Below are 14229 nucleotides of genomic sequence, written 5' to 3'. Positions count from 1 at the left end.
TCTTTCTTTCTTTCTTTCTTTCTTTCTTTCTTTCTTTCTTTCTTTCTCTTTCTTTCTCTTTAAATTTGTTTATCTTCTCAAATAATCCTATGCATAAGGAATAATTGCCTCATTTTTTTCACAGCCTCGTGGAAAGTAAAACAGGAGGGGCAAAAAAAAAAGTATGTCTTCTTTTTGTGCCTAGAATGCATGTGTTCTCACACCTATTGGCATAGGCTATATCTTAGCAGCTGGGCTATTCTGCTGTGGGGTGAAAGACTTGGGTTTGAACTCAGTCAAAAGGAAAAAGTGTACAAAAGCTTCTATAAAACTGTGGTACAGTGAAGCTGTGGTAGCCAAGGCTATTTAGGAACAGTTTTGTTTGACAAAAGATGGCTCATAATGTCCCTACCCTTTGGTAATACTATGTGAAGGTTATCCTGGCAAGGTCAGACAGTCTGTCTATTCCATTGAAAAAGCTAAACTGCTTTGTAGAGACTTTTTTGCTGCACACATTTCTTGCCAAAGTATCTGTGCTGAGATGGAAAAAATGCAGAGTCAGAAAGAGACTTTCATCTGAGAGAGAAGATAAAAAATCAATATGAAATTAGTTAATGGTTTTATTAGAAGGCTGTAAAGCTCTAGATACTGTATTTCTCTTGGGCAAGGCAAGACTATTCAGAGTAATTTTATGTTGTCATGTATAATTTTATAATCAACTTTGAGTGAAAGCCAACAAAGACTTGTGGCACCTTTCCTGATTCATAGTTTTGCAAGTAGATTTATAAGGGGTGGAGGGCATTGAATTGATTTTTTTTTTGCTGTCCTCTGTTGTCAGCTTTTCCACTGTAACATGAGATTGTCAATGGCATGCTTGATTAAAATGTTTCTTTCTCTTAGAGAAGGTGAGATGCTCAAGCTCCTCCTTGTTATGAATGGGACCAAACTAGACACCCAAAACTTAATTTGGAGACATTTGTCAATAATATTAGGCTCAGAGAATGCCACACAGTTTATCTTTCAAAAGGAGAATGCTGAAGGGATGGGTTGCTGTTCCAAAATTTTGGGAGGTAATTTGCTTTTTGGGTCAGTCCTGGGTGAAGGGAGTTGGTACTCAGTCTCTTCCCTGGCCTCATCACATACATAAAGGAAGCAGCTGAATATGAATTTCAAAATGCCTAGATATATCTTCTGCAAAGATTTAAGCCACAGTCTGCAAATTGCTTTGAAATGCTTGTAACATCACCCGGCTCCAACAGTGTGGAGACAAATGGCAACATCACGCGCTGAGCAGCCCTGCTCAGGAAGCTCCTGGTGGCAGGTAGCCAGGCTCCTTCTTTCCAGCCTGATCCATGCCATTTTTCTGCAGGACGCCAGCCAACACTGGGACCTGAAAACTTGGCTCATGAGAGCTGGGATTAGCAAGATGAGCTGTGCCTTACCTATTTGAGGGGATGGTTTCCCTGTCTCAGATAATTACTGAGTAATGATGGAGTAGGAGTGGACAGGATTCATTTGAAAGAATGAAATACTCATATAAAAATTGGCTTTTTCTTGGATACTTACTGAACTGAGTTGTAACTGGAGAATGAAATGAGACCTCCAAAGGCCAAGGAGAAAGAGTAAAACACTTGAGCACCTGCGTCCAGCCATGTCACTGGGTTAGCCAGCTCAGTAACCTGAGGTATCAGACATACAGCTTTAAGATTATATATCATGGCCATTTACACTGAATATGAAGAATTTGAAACAATAATTAAAACAAGAACATTATCTGTGCAGAACTTACAATTTTTGAAGTGTTAAAACCAAAATATCATCACTTTTGTCAAACTTTTTTTTTTTTTTTTTTCCAAAAAGAAAACCTGTAGGTTTTCTGCAACTATTTTGAAAATTGATGAACAAATCACTTTCCATAGCTGACAGTTGCCATGCCTGTTTCCAGAACAGATTTTTATTATTTAGCATTAGCAATGACCACTCAGAGGTCTGCTCATGGAAGATGAAAACTCTTTTAATTTTGCTTAAAAGCTGTTGTATTGTTAAACTATTCTCCTAGGTCTTTTGTCCATATAGCCATAGCGACTAGATGGGTTCTCTTCCCAGCTCTGTGGCAGGTGCTCTATAGTTAGAGAGCGTAACTGGTCCATAGCTAGAATACAGAGCACCCCAGGAAAAGAAAGCAATCTCCCTTGCTTCCTTGCTTCCCTCTGCAATGATCCTTGCATCTTTTATAACAGATGCTGATCGTGGGAAGAGAGAAAGTATGTGTACATCTGTGTATTTTACATCCGATGCGAAGAAAGATTCACCTGTCAGAATCAAGGTTTTAAAGATGTCTGAGGGACGGTTAGAAAAACGCTGTTAGAGATGATTCATTTTTACTCAGTAGTTAATTACAGAGAGAGCTACGTCATGTTTCAGTAAGGGACAGGCTGTGACTTACGTTGGGAGTGAAGAGGTACACAATTCCATTGACCGATCCCTTCAGTGTCAAGCCACGGATTAGAAAAATGGTGAGCACAAGGTATGGAAGAGTTGATGTCACATACACGGCCTGCACAAGGAGCATGTAAATACAGCAGTTAAATACAGTGGAACACTTTAATAAAAATAGCACCAAAGGGAAGAAGAGAGGGGAATAAACAAGAAATTGTGATTAACAAACAATAACGGCAAGTTTCAAGTGAGTTGCAATCAACATACTACAGAAAACTATGCTCAAGAGAAACAGTATGTGAGTATATTTTGACAATAATTTTACAGTCACAGTGCTCTGCTTAAGACAAATTGTCATTGCTGAAATTCAACTCAGATCATTCAAAAGCAGCATGGAAAATAATGTACACCCTGATATCAGGTTGATGCTGCCAAGGCAAAGAATGGGATCTTAGGGCATCTCTGGACAGCAGAACATTGGTTACTTGTGCAGACAGTATTAAGGACTAGCACAAACCCAAGTAAATCTGTACATGTATGTTTTGAAGAGAATAGTCATAGCAGAAAGACGTACCTTGATCCTGTGTTAAAGGCTAATGTTAATGTTAATTAAATAATTAAAAAAATAAATAATTAAAGAGTGTTCTGCTAAGATTTCTAAGGACAAGGAAGCTGACCTGCTCACACCAATGTCCACATAAATCAAACCAAATTATATCAAATCAAATTCCATTTCATCCAGCTTCCTTCTCCAAAAATCATTCCTGGTGATGACACCTGAAGTTTTAGACATGCTTCCACCCAAGAAACAGGCAGTTTCTTCACTATGATTAGGTCTGTATGAATAAGGAATCACAACAGCATATCATCTGTTTTGTATAAAACAAAGTAGAGTACCTTTCCTGTTGTTTCAATGCCTCTGATTGTGCACACGTACAGTACGCCCCATGCGCACGTTAAACATAACAAAAGCCACCACTGTATAGTGCCTGAATCCGCAATAGAAGTGGAAGTGTTTAATGTTTCTCTGTACCAGAAATAATCCACAGGGGAGCTCTTGGCACACTCTTCTATGTAATCTGTAAACACAAAATAATTGTCTTTCTACATGTATTTTATTTGCTTGAAAAAAAAAAAAAAGTGAAAAATAAACACCAGTGTTCAAAATTATATTACATAATGCCAATGCATTTGTTCTTGGCAGATTTCAGATCCCTAAAGGCTGGTTTCACAGGAAAAAGAAAAAAAAAGTTAATGAGAAAATGTTAAACAACATTCCTATAAAATATTTTTTAAGAGGGAAGCAGATTATGTTATTTCTATTAATTAAGATAATGCAGATAAATTATTTGAGGCTCACTCAAAGACTCATCTTCTTTCTGTACAATTTTTCTTTTTTTCCTACAAAAAAATTAGAATCCTCTTGAGCCAAGGAAAATGTGGAGAGGACTTCTGAGTTCTTTCCACATACATGTTTACTGAATGGATTTTTTTTTTTAAAGTAGAAGAAAAGTAGCTAGCCAGATGTTTTTCAATGGTTGTGCACTCTTCCCACCTTATCTCAAACAGAAATAAAAACAAAAAACAATCAAACAAAATCAATCAAACAAACAACAACAACAACAAACAGCATTGGGCTTTTCATATACACCCTGCGGTGTTCTGCCTGGTGGAGCCTGTGCTCCTGCCCGCAGCCTCCCACAGCCAGACGACTCTTCACCTCCTTGCTCCGATCAGCAATACTTTCTTTGCTTTCCTGCTTTGTGGGGCATCGTTCAAGGTCTCGTCAGCTCAGGTCGGATTCTCAGCTGCCTGCAAGGCGCTGACCCATGCAGTATTCTGCCCTGGCCTGTCCTTACGCGAAGTGTAGCTGTCCTGATGCTGGGAGGAGAGCAGCACGGCTCCCATGAGCCGCTCCCTGACCCATGGGAACAACCTGCTCCATACGACTTTGTGCAGTTTTTCTTTTTATTTTCAGTATGCTATTAAAGGGCTGAAGAGGTGGGAGGGAAAAAACAGGGACTGCAATTTATTGCCACTGTGTGGATGAAAGGCAGTGTCTGTCATCTCTCACTGGTATAGCCAAAAGCTTTACGTTCCCTCTCATATTTTTATAGATTACTTCCATTATTTTCTGCTCAAGTGGACTGGAATGCTCAAACCTGACTACAATATGCAGATACTGTTTCAAGATTCCCAGATAGCTTTGAAACTCTCAGCACCATTTAAAACCAATACATATAGCATATTATCCATTTACTCATGCTTAAAAGACTTCTGTGAGGAAACATGAATCTTTATCACTAGCACTGATAACTCTCATAAGAAACATAGAAGTGCTATTAGACAATATGTCACTTAGGCTGGCATATGTTAGTTATGAAGAAACACATTGTCTAAATTTGGAACATGTTAATGTTTATGATAGGGTTCTGGTTTGTGAATATTCTGTATGTAAACACATTTGTCAAAATTGTTCAATGGCTTCAGCTCAGCCGTTTCATATAAAAAAGTCCATGTTTGCCTCAAAGATTAAATATTGATCATACTTTATAGAGAATATTATTTTTAAAAAACACAAATATTAAAATAGCACAATGTTCCTGAAGAAACTAGTTTGTCTTACTGTTGTCTTACAGAAAAAGTTCCAATCCTAGAAACAAAGAAATGCGTTATACAACAAAATACAACATTTCATAAAATATACCTGTTCTGTTGGCATTGAGAGGACAGCTGCTCCAAGGCAGGGGCTCTTGGAAGGAGTTGAAGAAATACCACATTACCCAGGCAATGATAGTATTGTAATACAAACCCACTAGGAAAGATACGAACATTGCTGCTATGCCTGGGGAAAAAAAAAAAAATCAAATCAGAATACAATATAAATTTCAGCACTCTTTAATAAAGACATATCAAAACATAGTAAATAGAAAAAAAAATAGAAAATAATAATTAAAACAAATGAAGATCAGTCCAACCAGATACAAGAATACTAAAGCAGCTATGACAAATTTGATTTCAAGGATATGAAAATAAGTCCTGTCTTCAGACTGTCAATACAAAGAAACATGCTTTTACTCCTTCACCTCTCCAAAATATTCCAATAAATTAAGTTAATGCTTCACGGAAGGAACTCTAAGACCAAGATCAACACTCTTTTGTAGTGCACAGAGTGGAGTACAGTCACTAAATGGGGAAACTGGGCACAAGTCCCAGCTCTGGGCAGAAGTGTGCATTATGGTAGGAGACTTATGCTGTTGGTCCTCAACAATTTCCCTTCTCACCATTCTAATTCCATGGTTTATAGATTTTCCCCTCTGTTCTCCACCACTTCTTCTGGATGTAATCTTTATCACTGTGAATTTGTTACCTAAAGGCTGGATAGGTTATTCCTATATAGGTATGCCACATAAAACTACTCTGGGACTGAAGCCGATGCCCATGTAGGAGCCAACTTTCTGGGTGGACTAACTCCTTACAGACACTACACAATCCTGTTCACAGTCTTGCCCTCTGATATTTATGGAGTTCAGGATGCTGGGTCTATGTAAAGCTCAACTAACTTGGGATTTTGCCTAAACGCAACCCAGATTGTTTTCCCCTTCCACAACGTCACTGCAAAGGTCAGCAGAGGTGTGTGGCTAATCTTTCTTGTAGGGGATATATGGCTGTCAGGAGGCACAGTATGTGGAAAGCTATGAGATTTGAGCCAGTATTTCTCCTCTTCCACTTGCTCCCAAGTAACCTCTGGTGACTTCTCTGGCACAGACTAAATGCTAATGATTATGTCCTGAGGGCTCTTGGGCTCCAAAGAAGTTTGAAAAATTCCACAAGCAATATCATTTGTAACTGATTTACAGACACAGTTGATGCCATCAGCAATCTTAACTGGCTGTGTTTCTTCCCTTTCAGGTGTCTGGTGATCACAGACTCACAGAATGGCTGAGGTTGGCAGGGGCCTCCGGAGGTCATCTGCTCCAACCCCTGCTCCAGCAGGGACACCAAGAGCAGGCTGCTCAGGGCCACGTCCAGGTGGCTTTTGGAGATCTCCTAGGATGGAGTCTCTGAAGCCTCTCTGAGCAGCCTGTGCCAGCACTCAGTCACCCATGCAGTGAAGAAGTGTTTCCCTTCTGTGGGATTTTTAGTGTTGTGTGCATGAAGCTTTTACTGCATTGTTAGATGGAATATTTACATACCCAGGAGTTTAATACAGATGTGAAGAAGCATATTCTACAAAATACTGTCTCCATGACTTTTAGTGTCTTTATTAGTCTGACCTATCAGATGGAGAGCTAGTGAGAAAGGATAAGTAACAGATCGTGGCATCTTTTATGGCACACCAGAGTAAAATTCTGAAGTTGTGCTCTTAAGGTTATCAGTTCAGAGACAAGTGCTTTCTCATGGTTATTTTTTATATCCTTTTCAGACTTACCAACGCCTTTCAGGGTAGGGTGGATGGAACTCCAGACTCCCACACTGCCCTTCCTCAGCCTTTGACCAATGGCAAACTCAAGATGAAGCAGGGGGATACCCTCCAGAATCAGCAAAATCAGGAAAGGGATCATGAAGGCTCCTGTAATGGATAAGAAAAAATGTTTCCTGTCAGTGAAATGCTACCATAAAGTACAAACTTCAGTTCTGCTGGCTTTTCCAACAGTGGCTGAATTGTAAGCATACTTGTGGAAACCCTCCTCCAATTTCTAAACAATGCTTTTGACTGATTCTTCATGCAAGAAACTTCATTATGTATGTGGTTTCAGGTAGGAATTCTTATTTTTCCCAAGTGGCTAACATAAACCATTATTATACAGTCCCAAGGTTGAACTCCGAAGGAGCTACCTTTGGATTGGCAGTGGAGGACATACTATTTCTTTCCTGGCATGACTTCCATTATTATTTTTTTTTTTTTTCTGTGAAAGTTTATGGTTTTATAATTGTGAATCATACAAATTATATGAAGTAGCTGAATGAACTAAGCAAGATGCCTGGAAAGATTAGTCAGGAGCCTGGGGCTGGATGCCAGTCTCAGTCAGGCTGTCTCCATAATATGACCAGAAACTCTTCCTGACAGCTGAGTTAAACAGTTTTTATGTTTTGGTAGGAGAGATCTGAAGTTCAGGGTTCAAATCTTGTTAAGTATGACAAGGCTGGTTAGTATAGGACAAATATTTTCAATTCATTTTTTCCTTATTAAGGTGTTCCTCCGACTTGGAGATAACATATAACAACACACCAGAATTCCAAAGTGCAGAGTCAAATGCTTGAAAACTGTGACATATTAAAATTGTGATTATCTGTTGTTACATCTTCATCTTCCTAATTATAGACAGCAAATAACTTAAGTACATTAAAAAATGCAAAACACTGTGAACTGTTCAGGTTTAGGTACATGCTGACTTTTTCCTCATGAATACAATGAAAATCAGATAGAAAGTGACAGAGGAAATTTGAAAAATGGAAACTACAGTTTTGAATTCAAGGCAGTTTAGTGTTTGGAAGTCTGTGCTCATCTGTTTCATTGGGTATCTTCATAATGTCATATACACCAGAGTTTTAGAAATAATCCACACTGCAAAGCCTTAATTTTCTGTGGGCTTTAATGAATTCTGCTATAAACAACATTGTTTTTTCAAGCAGTCACTATTATACGGAAATCAGCCAGCTGTTTTATTGCTTTTTTTTTTTTTTTTTTTTTTGCTTCCACTCCTACGGAACTCAAGTAATTCCAGTTACTCACCTGTCTTTCACTGACATTTTAAGTATTTGCTAATCACTATTGGTACCGACATTTAAACTGATAAAATGCTATTCAAAATGCTGAGCACTTTGAAAATGCACAGGCTACATATCTGAATGACTAACCACTGATACACTAAAAAATACATATTTTGAATCTCGTTGCAGAAGGTAATTTTATGGACATGATATTCCCAGACTTCTTTAAAGCATTTCATTTAGCACCACAGAAATGTCTTACTAAAAATCTAAAATATTTCAAAATCAGTATATCTCATCTTGCGTGCATTAAAAATTGTCTATCACTGTAAAAATATAGACTGACAAAGTGGAGAGGTTTCAAAGGAGATCCAGAAGAATATAACTCAGGGCATAGACTCAACATGAACTGTTATTTGTAGAGATGTTTTTAAACTTTCAAGTCTACTGACTCTTCTTCCATTTCTTTTGTGTCAGTATATCGCCTTGGGAGATGGATTACATGGACATCGTCACCAAGGGGGACAGTTTCCCATTTGTTTTCTTCCCCATTTTGCACATCTCAACTTCCCTTTCCTTTCACAGAGACCAGGAATTCCTTGCAACAAGATCCCTGCATTAGTGGGGTGCAGCTACCAGTTAGACCTAGGTGCCTCTGACTGGTACTCTCTCATCTCATAGGAAGGGGGCCATTTTGTAACACCAAAAGGGAATGGAGGGTGATGGCCTAGCTTCTGCCCTAGAACTGAGGAAATAGAAATACTACCCAGAGCCGTTGGTAATGATGCAAAAGGCTTAATGTACTTCACTGTTTGTCCCATTTTGTCTGTAACGACCTGCTTAGCTGTGCTGGAACATGATCTGGTGAGCACTTAAGGGCTTCTCTTCATCTGATCAGACACGCAATGCATGCAGATTTGGCTTCAAAGGGCTTGTACTCTGCTGGTACTCCACCCTATTCCTGTAAGTAATACTTCTCCCAGCTGTTTTACTCTTGCTTTCACAGATAGCAGGACTTTTGCAGTGTATGTGATAAGTGCCCTCTCACTGTTGTGATCCATCCCTGTACACCCTGGTGGTGGCGTTCCTCCTGCATGGGAGTGTCTGTGGGACAACATCCACTCACAAAGCTTCTGGCTTTTCACATAGAGTTAGTTATCAGTGTACGGAGGTTCAAGCAGGTAGAAACATGCCATGTTCTCCTATCTTGTGTCAGGCTGGCACATGCTTGCTCTCCCGGAACTCTCACTCTGGTCAGGAACTCTCATGACAGTAAGATGAGACAAGGGCAAGGTGGCTGTGTTTGTATCAGCAATTTAAATTTCAGAGCATTCTTTCAGTTTTAATACAGAAGCCCACGACACTTCCTAAGAGTCTGAAACCTGACCTTACAAAGTTTTTAGGCATGTTCTATCTTGACCTTTCATTTTTGCCTTCCGTTTTAGATGCTGGATAGGCTTCTACAGCAATCTAATTTCTCTCTGGTAAAGGCCTTCCTCAGCAATGGCTTATAGAATCACAGAATATCCTGTGCTGGAAGGGACCCACAAGGATCATTAAATCCAACTCCTGACTCCACACAGGATAACCTAGGAATTAAAACATATATCTAAGAGTGTTGTCCAAATGATTCTTGAACTCCATCAGGCACAGTTAAAAGGACTATAAAAGCTGTTTATTTCCTTATGCAACAAGATATTTGACCAGGGAGAGTATTTCTAATCAAATCTCTAAAAGATCTTGCTGTGACCTGATGAAGACGAGGGATGCATCTCCATTAGGAACAAAGATGGTTTAAGAAATGCCATTCACTAAGAAGAATTAGAAGCATTTTCTTTTGAAATCATTCAAACATTCAAAAAAAAAAAAAAAGTTTCAACTTTTCACTTTTAAGTAGAAAGCAGTCTGACTGACATTCTGTTTTGGGCTCCATTTATCCATGTTTAAGCCATTTTTGCAGGTCTTAACTGCAAAGTGCACCTCCTCTCACAAAACTCTAGCAGTCTGGGTAGACATCAAGTTTCACTCTCCGAGATAATGAGATCGAAGAATAGCACTGTCCCTGCACAATAACTCTCCAAATGCACAGCACGATCTATTGCTCCAAGCCTCTTAAAATTAAGCCATCTTCTGTGGTAAGAGGACATACCACAAGTATTCCATAAACCTCAAGGGTTTTCCTGAGGTTTCAGGATACTTAGAGGTACTTTTATTAAGATGTCATAAAAGAAGTCTTTAAGCATGACACATCTTTGAAGAGCAATCAGATAAAGGGACTCCATGACCTTTGCAGAGACACAGGAAGGAGAAAGGATGCCTTTCTTATAGTCACCTATCTAATAATTACAATCAACCCTGTAGAAATGTATATAAATATTGAGTAATCTTTCCAGTTGGAAGACCTTAGAGCTGAGATATGACATTCTAATCTTGCTTCAGTACTGTATTTCAGAACCCATTGTATTTGAAGGTCTGCATAGCTATTATACATTTTTTGCTTAAGTACAATCTAAGATTTTCTAAATTAAAATTGAAAAAAAATATATTGCTTTCACATAAAGGGAACACAGAGTGAAGAAGCTATCCTGCATTGACTCTGATGTCTTTGTCATCATTTCATTCAGCATGTCATGCATGGAGATGAAAAAGTTCTCCCTTATGCAGTGGCAAAATTTACTGTAGACATATGCAAGCTGTAGACTTAAAGACTTTTATTATTACTATTATTGATGGTTTAAATATTAAATATGCATCCTTTTTTTTATTATTTTTTTATAATACTCATCAGGGATGAAACAAAAATGTTTAACATTTGATTAAATGACATGTTGCTCAATAAAGGTTAAACAAAAGCTATGTGTTATGTCAGAGAGAGCTATCACCTGAGAGGAAGTTTCGATCTCATTATGCTAGTGAAAACACTGAGGCAAACACTGTAGCTTTTACACTGTGTGTATACTGAAATCTAGTTTGCCTGTGCTAATGATGTATTTTACAGCTTTTAAACATGGTCCTGCTGTCTGCATGCCCATCTCCCCACTCTTTCTTCTCTTCCTGCTTTCCCTCACGTACTGCCTGTTGCTGACCCCCAAGGCACCAGAGCAATGAGTTATCCTTGACTAGCATGCTGAGTGGCAAAGACTAAGGCAAAATTTGTCTAAAATGTCTAGGAAATATGTATTTCCAACTGGAGGTAGATGAAGCAAGACTGAAGAGTATGCAATTAGGGATGATGCAGAGCTACACCTACTGAGTGCACCTAATGGGTACTGTGAACACAGCTGAAAGGGAATTAGAGATGCAGGAGCCAGAAAATCTCACTAGATAGAAGACATCTCAACACCAAAATATCTTCAAAAATAAGAACTTCAAGATCTGTTTTCACAATACTGGTAGCCACATGTTCTAATTCAAAGCGATTCTTCCATAAGGCAGCAAAGAGCTTTTTATTTTTATATTCCTGATTGAAGGGAGAAGTTGAAGAACTGCACTGAGAGGACAGCAGTGGTGGCAGGAGGTGAGGTGGATTTAGACCTACCAGAAGAAACTGAGGAGCACTGTGCAGCAGGGAGAGAAGAGGGATTGCACAACAGCTCTCCATCCTTAAGCGTGATGAAGATAAGGAGTCCTTTCTAAGAAGCCATGAGATGGCATTGATGCCCACTGTTATGTTTTGATAATAAGTCACTGCTTTTGGAGTTCTGCAGAAGAATTGATAGGGAAAGCAGCTACATGGACACATATCTGTACAGTAACTCTAATCCCAGAGCCAGCTATATCATTTCCTTGCTGCTTGCTGCCTCACAACTTCTGCCTGAAATCTGAGAGTCCCAGGGAAGCAAGGAGCAGGAGATAACTGTTGTTAGTGTTCCTGAGTAGGGACAAGCCACAGGATAATGAGAAAGAAATGGGTGAACTAGAACACAGTGTATTTACTGATATACACACAGAAGCAATGCATATTTCTTCAATTATGTTAATCAGACAATCATGAGCTGTACCAAGTTCTTTGTGTTTGTTGGACGTTCATTTTTTTAGCTGCATTTCATTCTGCTAGAACAAGACTGAAAGGAAAGCTGGGTAGAAAAGCAGGAAAGTGCCTGTAAATCAGCATGGGGAAACAGGACGTTTACTTTCTAAGGGTAAGTAGAATAACCTGAAAAGCCAATGACTGCCATGAATTTTGGAGATATCCGTTCACTTTTTCAAATGGAAATTGTCATATATAGAATGGCGGTTATGACTTTTCTTGTCTGACTTGTAATTTTTTTGTTACAAGAGCTGTCAGTGCTGCACATGACCTCCAGTTTGCACTGCAAACCCTAAAAGCCAGCCAGAAAAAAATCTTAGAATTAAAAGCATCTTCTCTTTCAAATGAGTCAACTGAATAACCTGTAGTTAAAGGGCCAGTTAAAGGGCCCCACAGAGCCCTCCTTGGTTCCCCACTCTAACTAGGAAGAGCAATTTTCAAACATTTCTCTTTGTACATTTAATGTAAGCCACAAGTTTTCCTTTGGGATCAAACACCTCAAAGGAACAAAGACTTTTTACGCATATCCTGGAGTTAAATGCAGATGACAAGTAGGTAGCGTGCAGAACAGACTTTCAGAAAACTGATGAGGGCACAACAAGCTGCTGGTAAGCATGGCTTACATGGAATGGACCCAGATTGTCACCTTGCAGGCTGTCAACATGCAGGCTGCTGCTAGACTGCCCAAAATTAGTTTCTAAAGCTGTAGATGTGAGGAACATGTGCAAATGAGTTCCTCTGTCAACACACCTAAATTTGGTTCATCTTCAGATCATCTTTAAAAATTAACAGCAAATTAGGGAAACAAAACTTGCATAATATGTTCATTCAGTCCTAACCTGAACCCTAAGGTGTCACAATAAATTATAATGGCAAATAATGTATATTTGGATTTTAAATGACTTAATAACATGACAGCTAAAGTAATTAGTTAACTACTTCTGTGCTATTACCCCTGGTATTGTAAATTACATGTATACTGACATTACACCCAATACAGAGATCAGTCAAAAGACACTGAAAATCCTATTATGAAAAGATCTTTTGGGATAATGATCAGAATTATACTGCCAAGTAGTTTGTTAATATTTTAAAATATACATCGTATATGTAAGTATTTATGTATGTAAAATAACATCAGTTTTAAATTAAAAAAAACATACTGCTTATATGACAACATAAGACTGATTGGGTCCTGAAATAAAAACAGTCCTTTTTCTCCTGTCAGCGACATGATTTCATAACCTGTGAAATAACCTTCTCCATCAGTCTTCTAGAGATGACCATCACTGTCTCTGTAAGAACTGGCTGGTTCTAACCAAAATATTCTATTATTTGTTTTCTGAAAGAGATTAAACCTAGTTTATAGATGGTGTTATTTAAGATATATTAAAGACATACCTCCTCCATGGCTCTGGCAGAGATACGGAAACCGCCACACGTTTCCTAAGCCCACACAAAACCCTACGCACGTCAACATATACTGAGCCTTGTTGTCCCATTTTGGTCTGGAGTCTGCCTCTTCTTTCTCAAGGACCTCGAGTTCTGTGTGGGAAGGTATCCTGTCCTCCAGGCCAGGATTGGGTAACTGTAACTTCACCATGATTTTAATTTCCTGCCTGAAAAAGCTGCCCCTGCGAAGAGTTTATGAAGCAGGCAGCAGGTTAGAAATCTGCACAAAAAGAGACCATCTATTTGCTGTCTTCAGCTATATATAGTGAACCTTTGGCACTAAACTTGAAAGTGCAGACTTGTGGTAAAAAGAAGCGTCAGCAAATCATTCAATTGACCAAGTCAGCTCTGACACTTATTAATGCTTTATCTGCCAAGGTTTTATGGAACAGTCTGTTCATCTACTATAAGGCATTGATTTCAGTTAATGTAATTCAGGAGATAATTTGGCTATAAACTGTAATCGCCTATAAGGTCACGAAACACCCCTCACCACTCCCATGTTTAAACTTACTTAAATACATATATAGCACTGACAAATACGGAATAAAGTGATTCCACTGGCCTCAGACTTAACAGAGAGGTTTTGTACTATTTCTTATCATGAAGATAAA

At 38.7% G+C, this 14229-nt stretch overlaps 1 protein-coding gene across 1 annotated transcript in view; it reads right to left on the bottom strand.

Annotated features, from left to right (window-relative positions):
• The window catches only part of LOC118161807 (sodium-dependent neutral amino acid transporter B(0)AT1), a 23283-nt gene extending 9483 nt beyond the window's left edge, over positions 1-13800 (bottom strand). The window contains exons 1-6 of the mRNA XM_035317451.1: positions 13565-13800; positions 6851-6991; positions 5126-5263; positions 3316-3497; positions 2426-2536; positions 1546-1658 (exon numbers count right to left, since the gene is read on the bottom strand). Coding sequence (XP_035173342.1) covers positions 1546-1658; positions 2426-2536; positions 3316-3497; positions 5126-5263; positions 6851-6991; positions 13565-13766 — 887 coding nt within the window. The 5' untranslated portion in view covers positions 13767-13800. The remainder of the gene's footprint in view (positions 1-1545; positions 1659-2425; positions 2537-3315; positions 3498-5125; positions 5264-6850; positions 6992-13564) is intronic.
• Between the last annotated feature and the right edge of the window lie 429 nt (positions 13801-14229).

Source organism: Oxyura jamaicensis, chromosome 2 (assembly GCF_011077185.1).
Source record: "Oxyura jamaicensis isolate SHBP4307 breed ruddy duck chromosome 2, BPBGC_Ojam_1.0, whole genome shotgun sequence".
Taxonomy (NCBI): Eukaryota; Metazoa; Chordata; class Aves; order Anseriformes; family Anatidae; genus Oxyura; species Oxyura jamaicensis.
The sequence above is the reverse complement of the archived record's forward strand: the minus strand, read 5'-3'. Positions and strand labels throughout refer to the sequence as shown.